Genomic DNA, 22,303 nt, shown 5'->3' on the forward strand with positions numbered 1-22,303 from the left:
CTAACTGGAAATTCAGGCAGAGCTAAAACATCTGTGGAAAATTTGCAGAAATGTGTGAACTATTAAAACAAGCATTTGCAATGCAACGGTCTCGCGTTTGCTCATGTTAGAGCTGATAGCGCTGTAAACTCCTAACCCGACTTTTCACCTATCGGCAAAAGTGTATTTATGTACGTAACCCAAAAAAGTGCAATTAACTATGTAAAGCGCTCGACTTCTGCCAAGCAAAATCGCTCTAGTAAATTAGAGGAAAAGTAGTCCACGAGCCGGACAGAAAACAGCGAGCCTCGCATGTTTTCTGTACTTGGTCGATGCGCTCGAGGAGGGCTAGCCACCGGAAAAGGCATGACGTATGCATGCCTTCGACTAATGAAAGCAAGCAGATTTTATTAGGCAAGCCCACGAACCAATGAAAAACCCTGACGTGACGTCGACAGGGCTCCGAGCCCTTTTCTAAACCCCAAAGCGTCTCTCTGCGATACGCATGCGCGAGCGCATGCAACGCAGGCTCGACCCTTAAAATGCGGGGAAGCAAGAAATGTGCATACATTTCTGCAGTGCAGATTAGTACTGTTTCTGCCCATGGAGTACACAATGCCTTGGAATAACTTTGTCACCGACAGTGGAATTTACCTCAAAAGTAGGCACGCCTAGCTCTACGTATTTGGGGATTAAATAATTTCCCTTGTTAAAAAAAAGACAAATTAAATCAATATGCTGGTCAACAAGAAAAGAAAATTGTGCACACACGTGGATAGACATGTTAACAGACACACAACATGCAATAAAAGTCAAAAAAATACTACAGGTTCACGTTTTATTTTACACGTTTCACAATGATTTTGTTGTCAGAAACATTTGTTTTCTCTGTCATCTTTCCACTCAGAAGATTGAAAATATGTTTTGTTTGTTTTTTACAAAAAAAATACACATTTGTACCAACTGTGGGTGTAGGAAAACGTTGTACATGACATCACACACAGAGGATTCTTCACACGTCCGGGAGGCTATTGCAATCTCATTTAAATAAAAAGAAAACAAATTAGTAAGCCATGTTTTAAAAATTAATAACAATCTCTCAAAATATAAATAGGTGATCGGAAACATCATGCACTGCACGGTCCCGAAGAGCGGCTCTGAGGGAGAACTTCACCCCTCCGCTTCAATAAAAGGTGACAACTTGAAAGTCCAGAGAGATGATGCTGCAACTGGATACGTAGGGCAAACAGAAATTGCCTTTGTTCCTTTCTCATCTCCCACACGCTTCAACCCTGTCCCGTAGGTCAGCAGGAATTTTCAACCACGTTTAGGTCTTTTTGTGGCAATAGGTCTTCTCACATTGTGGCAATAGGTCTTCTCACATTGTGGCAATATATCTTCTCACATTGTGGCAATAGTTCTTCTCACATTGTGACAATGGGTCTTCTCACTTTGTGGCAGTATCGAAATTGTTTTAATGCTACTCCCTGGGTTAGTTCCCAAAACAATGAAGCTATCTTACACAAAGGGTTAATGTCAGATATAATCTCATCACTAATTTGTCATGCTTGTAACATTCATGAAATTTGTGGCACATGATTGCATTGTGCTAATTTGCTGAGTTTCAATGTCATGCACAAATGCGACATCTATTAAGCATCAGCATCTCTGCAGTTCGAGGCGCAACACACTTTAATAAAGATATTAGTCGTGATAAATTTTGTTATGTGACATTTATATAGTGAACGTGGTACAAGAAATAAACAAACGCACATGACACTGTTGTAGTACTCCTGCAACAATGGTGTGACAACTTTTCTATGTCAATAAGGGTGAAACAATCTTGCTAGCCTCAGATTTTATTCACTTTTTATTTCTCAGGAAATTTGGTGCTTTACTTTTAAAGTTAAACATTTTGGCCTAATCAGACATGTGATCTTTCATCTTCACAATTTTTTCTTATGTACATTTTTTTACAACGTCACTGATTCTTGACAATGACAAATTATTTCTTATTCTGTTGTTCTTTTTTTCTAATCACTTTCAGTGTGTAGACTAGGTGCAAGGAAGAATAAATGCTCGTGCAGCCCAGATAGTACCTGAAACTGTGCCCTGCAGACTTACTTGGTTTCCTGTTGTCACCATGGCTGCATGTAGACTTTTCACGATTTCTGCTGCTTGACCATCAGTAAGAGCTACCCTGTTAAGCTTTTAAATGCTCTACACCATGAATAGACAACCATGGAAAGCCATGACTGGTGCTATTAGTTCTCCAAGGCAAGGATGCATTGAAGTGTAGTATTGTTAACTCAAGTTCAATTTACTTGCTGACAGATGATAAAGAGATCTGATTGTGAAATCATCGTGACAACAATTAACCTAGGGAACTTAACAGAAAGAGTGCGTGTGGAGTTTGATAGAAATACTCTCCACATAGTTTCATTTAACAATCACAACATCATTGTTATGGTTTCTCGCTCAATCTCTAGCACTTTGCTATATTTTCTAATTTTAGCACCAAATTCTAGTCGGTGAAGTCCCTTATATGTGAACTATTGGTAATTGGAATATTTTGACAATGTGTAGTTGAGAGTGAAGTTGGGTGATAAGATTAGACACCACCAGTAATCACCGCCAATATGACTGAATCTACAGGCTGACCCGACCCAAACTGTGTAGCTATGAAATATGTGATAGTATGAGAAGACCAACTTACATTTTGGATTTTGTCTGTCTGAATTGCAAATGTTACTTAACATTTTTAACTATATTTTGACCACTAGGGAGTGAGTGTTTAGTCTTGATGGGTGAGCCCTCATCCATCTAGATGTATTTCATTCACATCAATTAGGGTGTTCTGCTCACATTTTGAGCTCCTTGATTATGAAGCAAATTTTATGTGGTAGGTAGACTGCACTAAAGATGGTATAAATTAGGCAATAATGGGATAGGCATTCTGGGGGGGTGCCTATTTTTTTTACATTTTACATTACACAGTATAAGTGGGTATTCCATAGGCGAATCAGTTCTTGGTGATGGGAATGATGTAGCTGGGTCGTTCAAAGTTTGTGGATGCTAGAGTCCAGATTATCCCTAATGCAAATTCCAAATTTTAGTTTGAGATGGCTATGTTATAGATTGTAAAAATGTAGTGTTCCAACCGAGTTGAACAGCAGCAGATGTTAAGAACTCCTTCTATTCCCCATAATACATAATATATTTTCATTAATTAGTAAACTGTCGATTTCAGAAATAAAACTGTTTTAAAATGAATTAGTTAGAATCTAACTAGAAGCATATAAACGTCATGAAGTGCACTATTCTCGAAGAGCAGCTCTGAGGGAGAAGTTCACTCCTCCACTTCGATAAAAGGTGACAACTTGAAAGTCCACAGAGATGACGCTGCAGCTGGATATGCTGGAAACGTAGAAAATCCCCTAATCTAATTTCCCGCGTTTACATAGTTCGTTTATAGAAAACGTCCAGAGAACCAGTACCTGCCTGCCCAATGGTTCTCTTAACATTAGTACATAAGTATACCATTTATATAGATAATAATGTCATCTATTGCTAGACTCCCTCAGAGAAATTCAACTTATGTTGTGTGCCACTTAGAAGCTTAATTTTTATCACCTCATTACATAAAGGCGGCTAGAGGTTTAATGATTTAATTTCCTTCTGGTGCCTTTCAATAGGCAGTTTTGCATGGTTTTTGTATAAAAAATGCAGGGGGCTGTACCTGATTCCCCGCACTATGTTGGTCACAAAGCATAAGGAAGGTTCACCTATTCATCCAATTTGTCGTGTGTGCTCTGACAGAAACTCACCTGACAATGCTGTCACATATAATGAGCGCAGGGCACAACGCCTGTATGCCTGACAAATGTAGACAAGTCTTTTCAACGGAATCCGGTTTTATGAAGCTCATAACTTTAAAATCAAAGCACCAAAATAAATGATACAAAAACTACCTGGGGAGGTATTACAAATTACCTGAATCTAGCTGCAGGGGGGCGTTATGTGGGCTTCTAGTGAACTTTTAAGGAGAGAATTGCAATTACATCTTTAAACTGGTATGCTTTTAAACCAGTATTTTATATCCAGTAGAATTTCCTCTCGTTTAGTCTGCTAGTTATACGTTCTCCAGCGTCCAAAGACCCATAAGCAGTCAGAAGATCCCACAGAAAATATTTGAGGCTGGTCAAAAGGAATTTAGAGTACAGTATGGAAAATTCATTTCTGGAGAGATCACCTACATGATTTAACGATGCAGAATGGGTCGATTACATCAATATGTAGCATCTTAGTTTTAAGTCGAATTCACTTTACAGATTGTTAAGTGAATAGCACCCCCTATTGTTTGACATTTTAAACAGAAGGGAATTACTCTTACACACAGGACAACTACTGCTTTTGTGGAGGAAATCCGTGACCACAAATTTTCTACCACTTTGAATGAATCAAAGAAGTAGAGAATCAGAAGTGAGGACAAGGCCTGCTCTCTTTCCCACCACCCACTCCTCATCTGAGATACAGTCATAGCAACATTTCGCAAGTCATTGTCTAGTGTCCTTGACGTACAATATGCCGCTGACTTGTGTTAAGTTGTTAGCGTTCTTTTAATGCATTTCTGGCCAGCTCTGAGTTTAAATAAAACAATCACATTATTCTTGTCTAATATGAAGGACAAATAAATCTTCATTTTGTTCCCGTAGTTTTCTTCTTTCTTTCCGGGTTCACATCCCCTCCCCTCTTGGTAATGGCATGGCATGAGGCTGCACAAAGACATTTTTTCCAGGGCAGTAAAAAATGCTGAAACCTAATTTGCTTTGGTGCATTCTTGTGTTCTTATATATATACAAATTGGGTTTTCTTTAACATAAACTCCTTACATGACAAAAACAAAACAAAAACAAATTGACTTTGTTAATATAAATGTTCTTTACAATATATCTTTTTGTTTACTCTAATGGCCGTGTTTCTGTGAAGCTGGGACTACGTTTCTCGACCGACTCCTGGGGCTTCTCTTGTGTAGTCTGCGCCTGTATGTGGAAGCTGTGGACATGGGGAGAATGGAGAAAGAAAGATATTTCACATTTTCAGATATCTTAATCGGGTCAGTGGTTAAAAACATGATTGGCTTCCAAAGCCATGAAGTTATTCTAACCTTCTGTAGCCAACGATCTCAGAAGTTGTTATGCCACTCTGGCAACGAAGATATTGTTATCAAACAGAGGGGCATATGTACAAGAAAATGGCACATTAACTTTGATGCACCACTTTTCTTGCCTGCCCTTGGGCCCCCCTAACGTCACCATGGTAGCGCCGTATCCACAATATAGCACACCATGGTTCACGTTAGCAGTGTCAATATTTTTGATGCTATTATGGCGCATTTGTCGACTAGCACCAAAAAATTATGTCGCTAGTCCAGCAATGCGTGGGAAGGCCCATTGGAGACAATGGGAGTGTCACTTTAATACTTGCCTTGGGCAGGCGTTAAAAATGACGGAAAAATGGTGCAGTGAAATCTCGTGAATTTTACTGCCCCATTTGTCTGGGCCTCGTAATGAGGGAATGCACCCCTTGAATACATTATGCCTGGCACAGGCATAATGTGACGCAAAGGGGGTAAAAAGTGGTGCAATGCTTGATTGTGCTACTTTGCAAATCTGGTGTGGGGAAAAGGCCTCCTTAACGCCGCCTTAGCATAAAAAAATGACGTTAGGGTAGGAGAAAGAGGTACTTGTAAATATGCCTCGGAGATCCTTAACATAACATAAGATAGAATTATGAACTATTTAAAAACTCTTTTCGAACCTGCATCAATCAGATGGGTCGTTCAGTTTCTTTTTACCATTCTAGCAGAAAGACCTTATTTCTTGCATAGAGGTATAATTCTCATATGTTCACAGGTTTGGTGAAAAGTTCCCTGTGTTAGAGTCAAGAGCTCTGTTTTCGTTAAGGATTCAACCAGACAGGATAATAAAATAATTAGAAGCACAACTAACCAGAAAGTATTCTTTTTTTTTACACCCTCATTTTTTTTAATACAAACACATTTTTGCAAATTGTATTCAAATGGTTGTTAATGACCCTCCAAATGTACAAAATGAATATTAAATATAACCTTTGTACAAAGTAGTATTGACCCCCTGTTGTATTAATCATCGTTATTAGCCACCGGCCGCAACTTAGTAAACATGACCAGCTGCCTCCACTTCACTGAAAAGAGCACAGGCTGTGTCACATACTCCACTTTCAAGCACAAGATTTCAGCTATGACATTTACCACCAATCTTACCTCTCTCACATCATATATCAAGAACTGTTTCCAGCTGGAAAATGACCTCAGCATATCCACCCAAATGGCTCCTTGACCAAGACCTTGCCTTATATTGAGCCATTTCTACACATACTTATCCATGGCTCGCTGGTTAATTCAAAACTCCACTTTGGCTACTCTGTCCTCTCTAATAAGTAAATGGGCCGTGCCAAAAGGTGCACAATGCTGCATCTAAGCTAGGCATTAGGCTAAGCACTGGAACATTCCTGCAGAAAATGTTCTTACTAATGCAGATATGCCTGGTAGACGCTCAACCTGCCTACCTCAGTGAAAACATCTCCAGGTACTCTCTGTTTTCAACAGGATGACTTTTCACCTCCTCCTTCTCAGTCATATGCCAAACCCAACATAAGAGCCAGTAGGAACGTCTTTATTTATGCCTCCAAACTATGGAAATGTTCCCTCCAACGATGAGCTGCTCAAGCATACTTTTTCACAACACCTTAAAACCCCACCTACCTCCCTTTTTCGGTAGAGGACTACTTCCCACATCGGCTCATCCCGTGATAATTTACCACAAATTATATTCATGGTGCCTCCAAAAAACACACCACGTTGCCAGTAAAATATTCATCACAACTCTCCCTAAAACGTGCATCAAATGGCCTTAAAACAGTCACCATGTTTAGTCAGAACATTCACGAGACTGCTTTTAAAGTACACTTCTGTTAATACCCAAAGTGTCCCAACAATGTGCACCACATAGAGCAAATTGCCTACCTGATTGTCCTTCAAATACCTATAGGACAGCATCTGCAATATTCACGTTGCCTTGAAATTATACATCAGATCATGTTGTCCCAAAACATTTTTCCAGTTGTTCTGAAAATCTGCATCTAATTGTCTAGGAAACATCCACTAGCGTATCCTTGAACTATACAGCAAAACTTTCATCTGATTGACACAAATAGTGCTTCTTCATATGGTCTGGAAATTATCCTAAACCGTAGAAGCGTAGTTTACCAGCTGAAGGATGGAATAGGTGCAAACAACAGGAGAAACTGAATGAGAGAGAGCCTATACCCTATTGCAGTGAGTTTGCGGGGAGAAGGGGCAGTACCCGTCACCCTGTCACCTTTAACTCGAGGCTACTAAGGTTTAGGATAATTGCTAAACAATAGAAGGGAGCTGACAGTTAGGGCATTCTTTCACTGTTCCTACACCACTTAGATAAGTCTATTAGGATATTGCATGTATTAGGGAAAGGTCACATAGGACCTGTAAAATGCCTAGTTAGGAATACCTTTGTTAGGACAGAAACATGCAGACTTGGATGTGAGAGATACCCCTCTTTCCTTATGTTTTTAATCATGCATCAAACCGGGCTGACCTTCAACACTCAATAAAAATCTCAAGTCTGTCCCTTTCTTAATATCGTTTTCATCCTTTACGACCCTTCTCACATCCCGAAAATTTGCTCTGATTAAGAGCAATGAGTTTGCCTAGCACCAGCTGGTAAAAGCAAAGGAGCGCGTTATGATGAACCATGCCACCTAGTGTTGGTAGGGGGTTTTAAGAATACTTCCTAAAGACCAGTCTATCTACCATTAAACCGAGGAAGAGGGACATGAACGACTCCATCAAGTAAAGAATTTATTTCTTTAGTAGAGCATGCCAGTCTATTTTGGATGTATAGATCTGTGAACATAGAAGGTGTGGCGACATTAGCCCCATAAAATCTTCTCCATACATATGCATAAAGGTCATTTTATGTGGATATAGCTGAGCCAAAACATCACAGCCATCTTGCTTAGAAATGTTTCGCTAAGTGAGATATAGCCGGTTAAAAAATCTATGCCGGACTCCTAAAGAGTTCAGACTGTCGGGTTTGTATTCAAAGGTCCTGGAGATTGATTGGACCCTATCCATTTTCCAGCAGTACTCTTTTATACACTTTTAATTTGCAATTATTCTGATTTCATTTGATTTGTAATTAGAATTTGTAAATATAAATTTGTAGAAATGCATATATAAGGTGTAAGATGAACTTACAGCATTCTGTTTGAGTTAAAGAAATAGAATTAGATAGAAAATAATGAAATTGTTACATACGATCTATGCAGGCTATCCTGGGCTCTTCCCAGTTTCCGCTTGCTTGACACCGGATTGTTGGGATGTGGCGTTGTAAGTAGCCTTGGTGACACTCGTACCGCACCAGAGAGTTTATTTCATAACGATCCTTCTTCTTCCCATATGTCCTGGCATTGTCTACACTGGGTGGGTCACCACAGGCAACTGGCGGACATGCAAGTAAAGAAAACATATTAACATATGTAATGAATAAATAATGAGCATGCCTATTCAAGAAGTAAATCTGGTTCATATTGAACAGTTCTTAATTTGGAAATAAGTGACCAAAGTTTTACTTAGCAGGGAGCCTCCCGCTTTCTATACTGGTGCTACCCAAACCCACCACTGAAAACGCCCACTTCTACACCCGGCATCATTCACTACCTACCTGAAAAACACCAAAAGCCATTGGTCCTCTCATTAAAGTCTTGGCGCATCTGAGAGCTAGAGTTTAAAACTGTCACGGGCTTGAGGGCAAACCATTAACATTCACAATCTGGCAGCCAGGAACAGTCTTGAGTGGCAACATATTGTGGGTCGGACCATAATGTATTACCTTCAGGTACTGGTAAAGTTACTCATACACACATTTACATACAGCTATAGTGCATCACATGAAGATTCATTTAAAATTATTTTGCATACAAAAAAAACTTTTATTGCATCTTTAAATTATACATATGTAAGCCTCCTGGGCCCAGTAGCATTGCATCATTTTGGATCCATCACAATTCAATTGGCTAGTTTCTGCATTGTAACTGTAATTGTCAATTTCAAGGTAGCGAATTGATTTTTACTCTATAGCATCTGGGCCCATCAGGCCTAAACAATACCCCCCCCCCCACACACGTCACACCCTTCTTTTGCTGTGTAGTGATTGTTCGTACGGCTGCGTCAGGTCTGTGCCTTGTCTTTATTGTGCTTAGTCTGGGCGCTTCCTAACCTCAATTTATTAACAACGAAGGTCAGCTGTGGCTATTCTCTGCCTGATTCGTCGTTGTGCTCTGGTGAGCCAGGTGGGGTTTGCACCTCACGACTTTTTAGGCAGTCGACCACATGTTCCCATGCACGTGCCCTGTCTAATGTGCCTCGGCTCTGTCTCGACTCTGTGTGTAGGTTTGTTCCCTCGTCTCCCACCAACCTGAAAAGAAGGGCGTGGCTGTTGTTTTTGCACTGCAGTTTGGCATCAAGTGCCATTGCCTCATTGTTTTCTTGCTAAACTGCAGAGTTGGTGCTTGCAAGTCATGCTGCATACACATTGGTATGTGGGCAGATGGTACAGTGCAAACCAGGACCCATATTAACTGGGGCACACTACCGTGGACTGTGACCTGAAACCTATTTTAATAGGTACACAAGGTGCAGGCTGAAGCTTGCAACTCGCCAGTCCCTTGAGCTTCTATCCAAGATGCACAATAGCCACTATTCAAATCATCGCCAAGAAACTTACAGAGCTTGGCTGGTGGTTATGTTTGATAAGAGGATTATATTACCTCAATAAGCTACAACTAATTGTACACTAATGCCTTAAAACAGAGTGGCACTCCATATATTTGGACTTCCTTCCTGTAAACAGCTAGTCGCTTTGCACATTCATGAGGTTGGCCCAATTAATAGTGAACGGTGTCTTTCTCCAAGGACACACAAATATTACAGACCTAGAGATGGTCTTTTGGATTTCCTCTGTGTGAGACCAAAACGTCAACGCACAGTCCATCTTGCTGGTGGATTATCTTTTCCATTTTAGCAAGAGTTATCAGCGTACGACCGAGGACATTTTTGAGTTCCTATTAGCAAGAGGACTTTAAGTATATTGGCATATGTCACAGAGAATTATAATACCACAGGCATCACTTTGTCAATTTTCTAAGGCCCATATTTATGAAAAATGGCGCACAACTGGTCATTTTTTTTAACGCCGGCTAACGCTATTCTCCAACACCATCCCTGCGCCATGCTTATAAAATGACCCACTATGGTGCTAAGGAATCACCCTTCATCAGCCAGGCTAGCTTGAATCTGGTGGTATATCAAACACGGGACCCACGTCTGGGCATAACCTTCCCACTTGGGCAACAAATGAAAAAACTCACTGCACCACTGGATTCTAGCTAGCCTGGCTGATGAAGGGTGATACCTTGAAACCGGTCTTAGGATGCTTGTTTCCAGTCCAGGGAGGACCTGGCTTGGCAGTTCGGGCAGGACTGTTCCCTTTGGGGAACAGGGTCAAGACTGATTCCCATGTGGCTGGGTCAAACCTAGGGTGGCGTGATGAGCAAAAAACCGATTGATTAAACCCGGATCTTTGTGACTTGGGGTGAATGTTTGCATTGTTCAGCCTTCTGTCCATCATCTGTTCTTTTTACTTTTAGAAAGTGGCCATTTCTCTGCTCTTATAGCTCTGTGAGCCTGCAGCCTGTCCTAAATACACATCTGTGGTGGGTGACAGCTACACTTTGTGCATTCCATCTAGACAGCGACAAACACAGGAAGGTTAGGTGTGTGTGAGCACTCATCTGCATTCTGATGGCTCTTCCTTGGCAGGCAGGGTGGAGTGGAAGCAGACATATACACTTCATTAGAAGGTGCCTGTCCCCACACAGAGAGCTGATTACCCCCTACTGATAGCCTGGATCCAGGGCTAGGAAGAAATGACCTCTGCACACTTCAAAGACCCTTCTTTGAAGTCACCCCCCCCCACTTCAAAGGCACATTTGGGTATAACAACTGGGTCTCTGACCCTAGCCATTCAGTACACTTCTGGATCTGTGAAGAACTCTGCCAGAAGTAAGGGCTACTGTGCTACAAGGAGTGCCACTCTGCTGGATTGCTTTTCAAGAAGGACTGCTCTCTCTTTGATGAGTTAACCTGCTGATCTCTGCACTGCTGAGGACGGACTGGACTGAACCCAGAGTGACTCCAAGGGCATGTTGGCTTGCCCCCTGTTCTCCTGCACTCTCAGGGACATCAAAGACTGCCTGCAACCGGTAACTAGCATCTGGACTTGGTCTGCTTTTAGACCTGCCCTGCCAAATGGTGCTAATTCAGTCTTTGGCCCTTGGAAGTGAGTATCTGTGCTGCAACTCAAGAAAACCAACACATTGATGATGGATGTTGCACCAGTCAGAACTGCTGCCTGAGCCACGGATACCACAATGCCGACTGCACAGCACATAGTCCACAGATTCCAATGCATGTCCTACATTGTGTGACCGGCTCAGACGCATCTCTCCAACTCAGCGGTTTGATAAGGATACTTTGCCTTAATGCCAAACACTACCTGGTCCTCGATGCAGCCTTGACGCTGTGCAGCTTGGAACTGACGCATCACCCACGTCTCCTCGATCAACATTGACGCATCTCCTGCTCTACTTTGTGCATCAAGTCCTCGACGTTGACGCTTCTTTCGTCCAAGGTACTTTTTCAGCGGGCCCTGCGTGGGTCCGATGGCCAGCCGCCCTCCATCGCAATCGGCCTGAACTTTGGATTTACCTCAAGTGACCTTTTAGTGCTATTGACTTCTAAGCACTGCTTTTTGGTTTATTCTTCAAAAATTCATACTTCTGCTTCTACTTATTGGATTTTTGCCGTTTTGGTCTTTTTTTTGCTCCTAAAGATAACATCTATTTTTCTACCACTGTGTGGAGTACCTTTTTTGTGGTGTTTTCATTGTGTTGATGTGTGTGTGTGTTGCACAAATAGTTTACACCTTGCGTCTTAAGTTAAGCCTGACTGTGCTGTGCCAAACTACCAGAGGGTGAGCACAGGTTAATTTAGGTTGTGTAACTGACCTACCCTGACTAGAAGTGGTTGTTCCTGCTTCTAGAGGGAGAATACTCTGACAACCAGAAACACCAGTTCTAACAGCTTGCAATGGTCCCTTAACATCACACCAGTGCAAGTTTAACACTGGCGTGATTGTTATTACAGAAGGCACTGCACAAGTGCCTGTTGATCCTTCTGTAATATGAAAGTCCCTGGAGATGCAGAATGTGGAAACACACACCTGTTGCACCCCAAGGGCAGTTAGTGTTATGCGGTCCCTGGTTGCAAAGGAAGAGCAACATACTCAGGAGTAAGTGCTCAACATTTAATGCTCGTCTGGAAAGCTTTTTAGCAGTCCTGTCTTACCACAATATGTGACAAACGAATTTCGCCAGGATTAGGCAATTCAACTATCAATATATAATGATGATTGCAGTATATCTTCTCTAATCTTTGTTCCCATTTCAGAGTAACTGGCACAGGAGGTGAACACATAACGATTCTGGGGCCTTACGAGAAAACGGATCTGCTAATAAATAACAAACGAGAGAAAATAAAGCATTTGTGATTACCTGTATATGTCCCACAGTTTAAAACTTCTGAGAAATGTACTGTTCTGGATATTAAAATTCTGTGGCATGTTCTTTCCCAGCTAGGAAACCTAGCAACAGCATTTAAAAGGCATTTGTTTGGGAAAACATTTTCTATCTAAATGTACAAAAGGGGCAAGAGTAGCTTTTGTTGTGAACAAGCTGTGTTCGAGCTCATGTGCCAGCGCGATGTAGTGCACAGTGTGGGCATGCCTTGCATTTAAGGGTGTCAAACTAACTCCTGCAACCCTCTGTGACCGGAATGTGTTAACACATAACAGGACAACAAAATGTGATGATGACAGTATTTGGAAAGGGGGAAATTATTTCCAGGGAGCGAGACTGTTGTGAAGTTCCAAACTGTTTGTCGGCTGGATGGTATCTTTACATGTCTTTGCGGCTCCATTGATGTCATGCTAATAACTCCACAGTGAAGCCATTTGTAAGCAGGTCACATTCACAAGCCTTTCACACTTTGGTTGTGAGTGGAAACGATCTTTTTGCAAAATGCACATAATATCACACAAAACAACACACCATAGCATAAGATTAAATCACTTAAAATAAGTAAAATCTTGGGAAATTATATCGATCTCATTATAGCATGCTAATACCATAATCCAGTTATTCACAGCAGTAGGGTCAAACGTCTTTTGCTCAGAGTACATGCGACAACCAGCTCCTCATTTTTGCGTCCAGACAGACCTGGTGTGTTTTCTGGTGCAAAGACATATATCACGGGTCTCCTGACACCTGCTCTTTGTGTTTATGGCATGTTGCCCTCTAAGAGAGAGTTGGGTTCTATTTAGGGTTCTGGGGACCATTCAGAGTGTTACTGCTTGCGGAACTATTGTTATTATACCCAGTCAATGACATAATAAAGATTAGTAGGAGCAAATTCTAGTAGTAGGAAACTGGTCCTTTATGTGAACTTTATTGGAGGTATCTCTCATAAATGTACGTAGAATTCCCCCCCATTTAGACTCACGCAGTACATGGTGTGTGTGTGTGTCTGAGTGTATGGATGCATGCAAGTGTTATAGGCAGACAGCTGTGTCTGCTGGGCGTGGGCAAAGGCCCTAAAGTTGATGGTCGTCAGAGATTGCTGTATCCCCTTTCCACCTGCATTGTTCCCTTAGATTATTATCCCCTGCTGGAATTCAGTGTATGGCCAAGTACACTTTATGGCATTCAAAATGCATTCTCAGGAAGGACATTTTGTTCTCTGAAACTACATTACATTGCTTCACCCTAAAGGTTTGTGCTGCCAGTGACAGAATCCAAGTTAGGAGTAAATTCCAAGGACTGTAGAGAACACCTATGCTGATCAGCCCTGTTAAGAAAGAAGTAGACTGCCATGCATGTCTTACAACATCAGATGCTGAGACCTTGTGTGCATGTGAGGTATTTAGCTCTGCTACGTCAGACCAGCGGTGAAGATGACGGATAAGGCCCAGCCTGACCCAGAGCTGAGCATGCTAGTAATCCATTCTATGATTTACTGCAGGGAGGATGCTGACATGTGAACCTGTGAGAGATTTCAAGGATGGGTTCTTTCACCATTGTGAGACCTTGCACATTGTAAATGTGAGGTTGATTTGAGACCCTAGCGAGGCACTCTGAGAGTGGGCCATGTTGTGGCCTAGGCAACCCACAGGTGTTTGGTTGATATGTGACCCTGTGAGAGGCACACTGCGAAGTGGCTGAACAATGTTGTGAGCCCTTTCACCCTACATATAGGAGGGCCATGTGTGACACTGTCAGCGTCACCCTGGGAGGTAGCCCAATGTAGCCCAACCTGAGCTATACAAGAGGGCCAGAAACCCTGTTTGATAACCACAAGCGTACCATGTACGTGTCCACTTGCAGCTCTGAAGCCATCACTGAGTCCACATGACTCCAGCTGCAATCTGCAACCGCTATCAGCCATCACTGCCTCCTCACACAGCAAGAGCCAGAGTGCTGACACTTCCAAAGACTGACCAAACATCAATCACCCTACATTCATCACCATAAGACAGTATGCCACCAATTACAGCTTCCCCATCTCTACACTGAGTGATACGCGTATCTCTCAGTGACATTGAACTCATTCATTAGCTTGAATGATATTTTAAGAGAGTAGGATATGGACACATCAGTTCCGTAGATAAAAAAACATACTTTGGCTTGGCTTAATACTAGCTTGATTCTTGTATAATTGCAAAGATGGTTTTCCTGCGAAATCTGTTGACCATAGAAGGTGGTAGGCATATATTTATTCAATATTGCAGAGTAAGCTATGTGCCCTCAGATGTCTTAAAGTTAAGATCATGTTTGCATAATATGGGCAATCTTTTTATTCAATGTAATATCTGCACTGCTTGAACTAGACTTTTTACCCCATACCATCTTACAAGTGTCAGCCCTGACTGTTCCCTGAAAGTCAAAGACTAAAGACGAGGATATGGGCATTTCATTCCAGAGAGCTTGCACTAGTATCTGGTTTCTGCCTTTTCCAGGGAGAGTGACAATACTTGTTACAATGAGTGCCTATCATCCTCTGAGGTTTGCAGATCCTGGCGAATGGGTGTGGCAACAATATTCGCAAATACATAACAAGAACACTGATATTTAGAAGCATACATGTGACACTCTAGAAGAATCTGCCTGCTGCTGAACTTCAAAAACAGGTACCTAGCTCAGCTCCATCAGATGCTGCCAGATAGTTCCAACATGCTAAATATTTTGCTATGGTATATCTTTAGGTGATAGGCTGGCTAGCCATATGCCACTTTGACTTGGGTAGCAGAACACCATGAGTCGGTCTTTGTCGACTGGTATTTTGAGGTTCAACAAATATCATTATTTTTTTACTCAAAACATGACCAGTGGACTTTGTAGGTCTTTAATGCTGTTGCCCACTCAGTGCAGCCCAGCAAGCATTGTTCCTTGCATGATGCCAAATCTTATATCATGAGGGACTCATTTTGAAATCTTGATAATATGAAAAGATGATGTGCTTGTAATAACAGTGTCAAGCCACTGCAATGCAGCAGGTCACAGATTACATGGTGATATCTTACCTGTTCCTTTCTTGCATGTGAATGGCAGGTGATAGTTACACGGGACATCATTCCACTCTCCACGCTCATGCCAGATCATCACAACACAATCTTCTCCATGTGCAAAGAAGTTATCTGGCTGGTTTGGCCTCCAGTTCTCATATTGCTTCAAGTAAGAACAAACATTGAAATAAGCATAGGAAGAACCTTCAACCGAACAAATATTACTCAATGGTGTTTCAGTTGCTAATAGTTAGGGCCTGATTTATATAGTGGAGGGGGGAGTACTCTGTTGCACTGGCAACAAAGTTCCCTACCCACCAAAATAGTGGTCTGCTCGCCAAAGTTAACTGTGGGCAGACCTTAAGGGGCACATTTATACTCTGTTTGCGCTGGATTTGCATCATTTATTTTATGAAAATCTGGCACAAACGTAACTCCATATTTATATTTTGACCCTAGACCCGTCTAGTGTCAAAATATTGGAGTTTACATCATTTTTTTACCGTGAAAGCCTACCTTGCGTCAATGAGATGCAAGGTAGGCATTCCAGGGCACAAAATGACTCTAAGGCCTTAGCTCCTTATTTATCCTCCCGTGCAAAAATCACACACGGGAGGAGGAGGGCCCTAAATAATGGCGCTAAGCTTGCTTAGCACCATTGTTTAACTCCTGGGTCAGGGCAGGCATTAGGGGACCTGTGGGCTAATTTCTATGGTTGTAGACCATGGAAGCAGCCCCCAGGTGCCCTTCCCTGCCCCCAGGGACACCCCCACCCACCCCTTCCCACACCTGGAGGACACCTAAGGATGGGGTACCCATCCCAGGTAAGTACAGGTAAGTATTTTTAATTTGTATTTAAAAGTGTCATGGGGGGCCTAACTTGGGCTCCTCTACATGACACTGTGCCCAACGACCATGCCCAGGGGACATAAGTCATGTCCATGGGGGTTGTGCATCAAAAAAAGTCAGGTTAGCGTCATTTTTCTGACTCTAACCTGACTAGTGCCATTCTTTGACACACAACCTCCTGTTTCCCCTATGCCTCCCTCACCCGGTTAGCATTATTTATTTTGACGCTAACCGGGCCTTACCGCTGGCTAACGTCATTCCTTAAATATTGCGCTTGGCTGGCGTCCAGGAATGGTGCTAGCCAGCGGTAAACTTTTTGAGGCAAACCTGCGCTAACGCAGGTTTGCGTCAAAAAGTATAAATCAGGGCCTAAGTTTGGCCATGGCAGAGATTATTCTGTCCCCACCGTGGCCAAACTTCTCCAACAGGATGTGGGGAGGAAGGGCAGTCAGAGAAATGGCTACATTTAGCCAGACAGACACGTAGTCATTTTTTACTGTTCCTTACTGCCAGGCAAAACCTGGTGGTAATAAACAGTAATACCATTATCATCTTCACCCTGCCATGAGAGAAGCCTCCCATGCAGAGGGGAGCATTACTTTTTTTTTCAAAACAAAATTCTAATTTCGGGATTTTCTTTTTGAAAAAGAATACTGTTTGCTACAGGGCTGTGCACTGCTGAAGCAGCCCGTTGGCAAACAGTAAAATGCATTAACAAGAACCGCTGTTACGGCAGTTCCAGCCAGAGCCTTCGTAAATGACTGCCTGCTTGTCAGTCAATTATAAATTAGGTGGGTGGCCTCTTCACCATGGGGAACCAGGAAATTACTCCATCCCCGTGGTGCACTCACAGTCATCTGCCTAAATATAATTCAGCCCCTTAATGTGCATGGCCATCACTGGCTCTGATTTATGCAATCTGACCCCTCAGGTGCTTCATTCTTCATGTTCTAGGCTGAAATCTGCAAGATCAATTTGCACCAATTTTACTCACCACAGTTTTATGCAATTCTACCTAAGTGTAGATGGTGAAGCAGCACTCAAATCAAAAGCAAAGCATTTGGCCTGATTTAGAGGTGGATAGGGTACTCTGTCACAAACTTCATGGAGTGCTTTGTCTGCCAAATGTTCAGTTCATCTACCACACCTAGAGGCTTGCAGACCGTAGTTAGGGTTAACGGTCTGCTGCCTTTTCTCTAGTATGTCACTGCCAGGAAAAACCTCGGTTTAGTGACAGAAAAAAAACTCCAAGATTGTGCGGGTCATTATTTTTCAGATTTTCAGAAACAAACTCCTGCTTTGGAAGTTTGTTTAAAAAAAAAAAAAAAAAGCTTTGAAAATGTTTGGTGAACCTTTGGTGAATGGCCTTCAAAACCAAAGATGGCCATCCACCAAACTTTTTGTACACTGAAAGGAATAACCATGATGGCAGTTCCTTTCAATGCACAGAGATGTCTGCTAAATTAGCTGTCATCTCTAAATTTGGCAGATAGCAGTCCATAAGGGTAGTAAAGGTAATGACCATCCTGAATGGTGGAGTACCGTCTGTCAAACATTACATCAGGCTCATAGATTCTTATGGGAATAATAGTCGGTTTTGAACAAAATATTTTGGCCCTCATTCTGACCTTGGCGGTCTTTTCGCAAGACCGCTGAGTTACCGCCGCGGTGAAGACCGCCGACCGCGGCGGTGTGCCGCTGTGCGCATTCTGACCGCTGGGAGCGTTCCGCCGGAAAACCGCCAGCAGCCACACTGGCGGTCGGCGGGAAAGTGGAGACTGGTCAACCTCCACCGCCACGCCAGCAGAACACCGCCCACAGAATTACGACCCACATTTCTGTGTGGCGGTCTTCTGTTGGCGGTCTTCTGTTGGCGGTCACGTCCCTATGGCTCCCGTCGCCTCCCGGAGGACCAACGCACAAGGTAAGTTGATCGTCCGTGAGGGGAGGGGGTGGGGGGGTGTTGTGTGATGTGGGCGTGCATGGGGGTGTGCGTGTGAGTGTGTAGAGGGGGTGTGTGAGTGCGTGTATGCGGGCGGGGGTGCTGCTGTGTCTATGGGTAATGTGTGCTGTTCGGCAGGTGCGCATGTCGGCATGTATGTGTGCGGGTATGTGTCCCCGTTGTGTATGTGTGTGTAGGGGGTGTGTATATGTGCATGTTGGGGGTGTGTGCATGTCGGGGTACATGTATGTGCATGTCGGGGTGGGGGTGGGGAGGGGGTTCGTACCACCTCTGGGGGGTGGCAGGGGGGTGGAGGGTGTGGGGGGAGGACTCGGGTGGGTAGTGGGGGGTGGGGGAGACCCCTATCAGTGCCAGGGAAGGAATTCCCTGGCCCCGATAGTGCTTACCGCCATGGTTCGCACGGCGGTTCCCGCCCGCAAGAAACCGCGGCGGTAGGCAGGGTCATAATACCCTTGGCGGTCTTGGGACGACCGCCGGGCCGGAGTGCGCAAACTCCAGCCCCGCGGTCATGACCGCCGCGGCGGTCGGAGTGGAGAAGTAGCGGTCGGTCGCGGCGGGGACCGCCGCGGTCAGAATGCCATTTTTAATACCGCCGGTCTGTTCGCGGTCCGACCGCCGTCTCTCCGCCGACCGCCAGGGTCAGAATGAGGGCCTTTGTGTCTTCCCAAAGTGAAATATCAAATACACTGTGTCTGGTGTAGGTTTATACCAGGGCTGTACATGTGGGATACTATCTAGTTCCAAATATGCCATGAGTGCCATTTTATATGTAGGTGCAACTTAATATATAATTTATTTTTCATGCAAAATATTTATATTCTATATCCAGGACCAAGATGATCAAAATGAGGGACAATCTTAAGGAATTTGGGGGCCCTGGGCCAAACGTCTTTCTCAGGCCCCTGTTTGGAACAGCTTTGAATTTATGATCCAATTTCAGCTCTTTCATGACCTCATTGGCCAGATTACTGACAGTGCACAGGTGCACGCGTCCAAATTATACATGTTTTTACATCTAATATTCAGGGATATTGACATGCTTTCAATCATGTAGTACAGCAGCACCTCACTAATATTACTGCAAATAATCTCTGTGACACCCTCCCATTTCTCATATGTGACGTCCTGTTTTGATCTAAAAGAAACTTTTTCATGGCTGGTGCATGAAACATTAACACACCATTTATCTGCAAATATCTGTTATACACTCTGACACATCACCCACATTAAAACTAAATTAAAGAAAAGGGGTATTTAATACAATCTGTTTAAAAATTATTAAAGTCGTCAGGGCAAGACTGTCCGCAGAACAGAGTTGTCTCTTCCAGGGGGCCGTCTAAAAGGCCTTAAAACGTCTTTGAGGATAAATCGACATAAGAGGAAGATAAGTAACAAAAAATGACCTAAGAATTCATGTGTAGATCATTAAGTTGAAGACACCTTGAAGCTTACAATTAGTGGGTAGGTGACCAAGACGATGGAGTCTGATGAGGTGAAGACACAATTTGCGTAAGGTTAGTATTGGGATAGGAATGGGTTTAACAGATGTGTTTTAAGCCATCTCCTAAACGCAAAGAGAGGTGTGAGCTTTCTAAGGTCAATGAGTAGACACTATCATGCAGCAAACGCTACCCTAAAGAAAGCTTGTCTCCTAGCTCATGAAGACTTACATTTAGGAACCTGCAGCAGGGGGGAGTACTTGCTTCTCAGAGCTCTGGATAATAATCCTTTGTTCCAGTTTACACTGATTTTATGTGAGTTGAGTCTGATGGGTAGTGATGCACCATCAACCAACTGCTCTGAGAATGTGCAGTAGAGGCACTTGTAATCTTCATTTGAGGCCATAGGACACTTTTTCTAGCCTTGTCTTCCCACTGGTATTTTTGGAACCTCATGGCCCACCACCAAGTGCCTTTACCAGGGAGTTGACTATTTTTTTAGAGGAGCCGGAGTTTTATATCTGAGTGCTTGTGCTATTTATTTCCCATAATGGCACATGGCAATATACATGGAGTAAGTGATCTTTAGCAGGGGACTTAGCCAGTCAGTTCGGCCTATCATACAAAATGCACCATTGCAACAGCAAGGCGCATCGCAATCTGGTATTACAGATGGGACTTTGAAAACCCTTCCATATGACTGAATTACCCTGAAATTTTGGACAGTTATTGCATTTGGAGCAATTCCTCTAAAAAGCACTAGGTGCTGTCTGTGGTTTTTGAAAATCTTGTCACGCCCCACCCCAGCCCCCACTAGGTTTAAACGAAATATAAGAGAGCACAAGCTGGCTCCGTGGACATGAAACATCACAAATGAAACATGATAAATTGCCCTAACTGATATTTGTACATTTTCGTAATCAATTATTATCGCGGTAGAGAAGAGACACCCTGATAAATATTTTGACACCTCTTTCCCTTACTTTTAGTTTCTTCTGGGGTCGGCAGACATGTAGCTTGTTTTACTTTTCAAAGCACTGAACAAATGTATATTTCACCACGGGCTGATGAATGTTGATGATGGTTATGTCTGGAGTCCAATATAGGACGCATAATATAGTCCCTTCTAGCTCATGCTCTTTTTGAGAACGTGTACAGGGTTAATGTGTTCTGTGACTTTGCGAGGTAAGAGGAAGCTGTCCCCCAAATCGCTGTAACATCTCCCCCTACGAATTCGATGCTAGGAACACATTGCTTCGAATATAAATAGAAGATTGTTTGAACAATATTGTTGTTCCAGTTAAGTTAGCAAAAGCTCTTAAAACTCAAAACAGGTACTCTTATAGAAAAGATCCTCTCTTTTTATTTCAAGAAAACCTAAATGGTTTTTAAATAAGGTATGCCGTTTCCAGCAGTTTTTTGCTCCTAACTCACAATATGAATTATGTCTACAGAAAGAAGTGAGTCTGAGTTTTACACTCTAGCTGCTCTAACATTATGGTCACTACTAAAATAATAAAAGGTCTTCATTGGGACTGGGAGGTAGAGGCGGTAGTTTTGCGACATTATGCAAATCCTGCCTATCAGCGTTAGCGACAGAATTTATAGGAATCTCGTGTCCTCAAAGTTTTACATATTTCAGACTCAGGTACACCTGACGCTACACAACGTAATGGAGGTAATGCTGTGTCCTAGTGTGTATTATGTAATAGAATATGTGAGAGTTCTGGGGGGGGGGTGGATTGGGAGGGTTGGGATGAGTTAAGTTGTTCATGTTATTTTTTACTTTTATTTGTTATTGTTTTGCTAACTTGATAACCTTTAGCATAAGTGCTGCTGGGTAGCCTGGGACACCTTACTTTGAAATGTTGTAGGTACGCACTTTGTCTATAATATCTCTTGCCTTGGGCTGAAGACATGTACGTGTAAAACTTTAACATTCAGTTTAGTTAATCCCCAACTGATGAAGGTTTAACCCAATGTTCAGTCCTTCCCTTGAGTCCTGAACTTCTCTTCACCTGGCACGTGTTTAGCAAGCTACCTTTCTTCTTAATGCTTTATTAGTAGATTGTTCACAGATAGCTATTGGCCTGAAAGAAGCCATACATCCAAGCAAGCAACCTCTCTCTTCACTTCTGGAAAATTCTTACCAGAGGGAGCCCATCGGACCAGCGGAAATCATGCTGGATTGCCTTGTCGTTCAGCCCAATCCATTGATAATCTTGTGCATTGTCTATGTGGAAAGACAGGAAACA

General features: G+C 42.8%; 1 protein-coding gene across 2 annotated transcripts in view; it reads right to left on the reverse strand.

Annotated features, from left to right (window-relative positions):
- Window positions 1-800: 800 nt before the first annotated feature.
- ACAN (aggrecan) overlaps window positions 801-22,303 on the reverse strand; it is a 173,801-nt gene continuing 152,298 nt past the window's right edge. For both annotated transcript variants that reach the window (XM_069222715.1, XM_069222714.1), the window contains 4 exons: window positions 22,199-22,281; window positions 15,816-15,960; window positions 8,378-8,560; window positions 801-5,034 (listed from right to left, as the gene is read on the reverse strand). In XM_069222715.1, coding sequence (XP_069078816.1) covers window positions 4,946-5,034; window positions 8,378-8,560; window positions 15,816-15,960; window positions 22,199-22,281 — 500 coding nt within the window. In that variant the 3' untranslated portion in view covers window positions 801-4,945. The remainder of the gene's footprint in view (window positions 5,035-8,377; window positions 8,561-15,815; window positions 15,961-22,198; window positions 22,282-22,303) is intronic.

This window comes from Pleurodeles waltl, chromosome 3_1 (genome assembly GCF_031143425.1).
Source record: "Pleurodeles waltl isolate 20211129_DDA chromosome 3_1, aPleWal1.hap1.20221129, whole genome shotgun sequence".
Classification (NCBI taxonomy): domain Eukaryota; kingdom Metazoa; phylum Chordata; class Amphibia; order Caudata; family Salamandridae; genus Pleurodeles; species Pleurodeles waltl.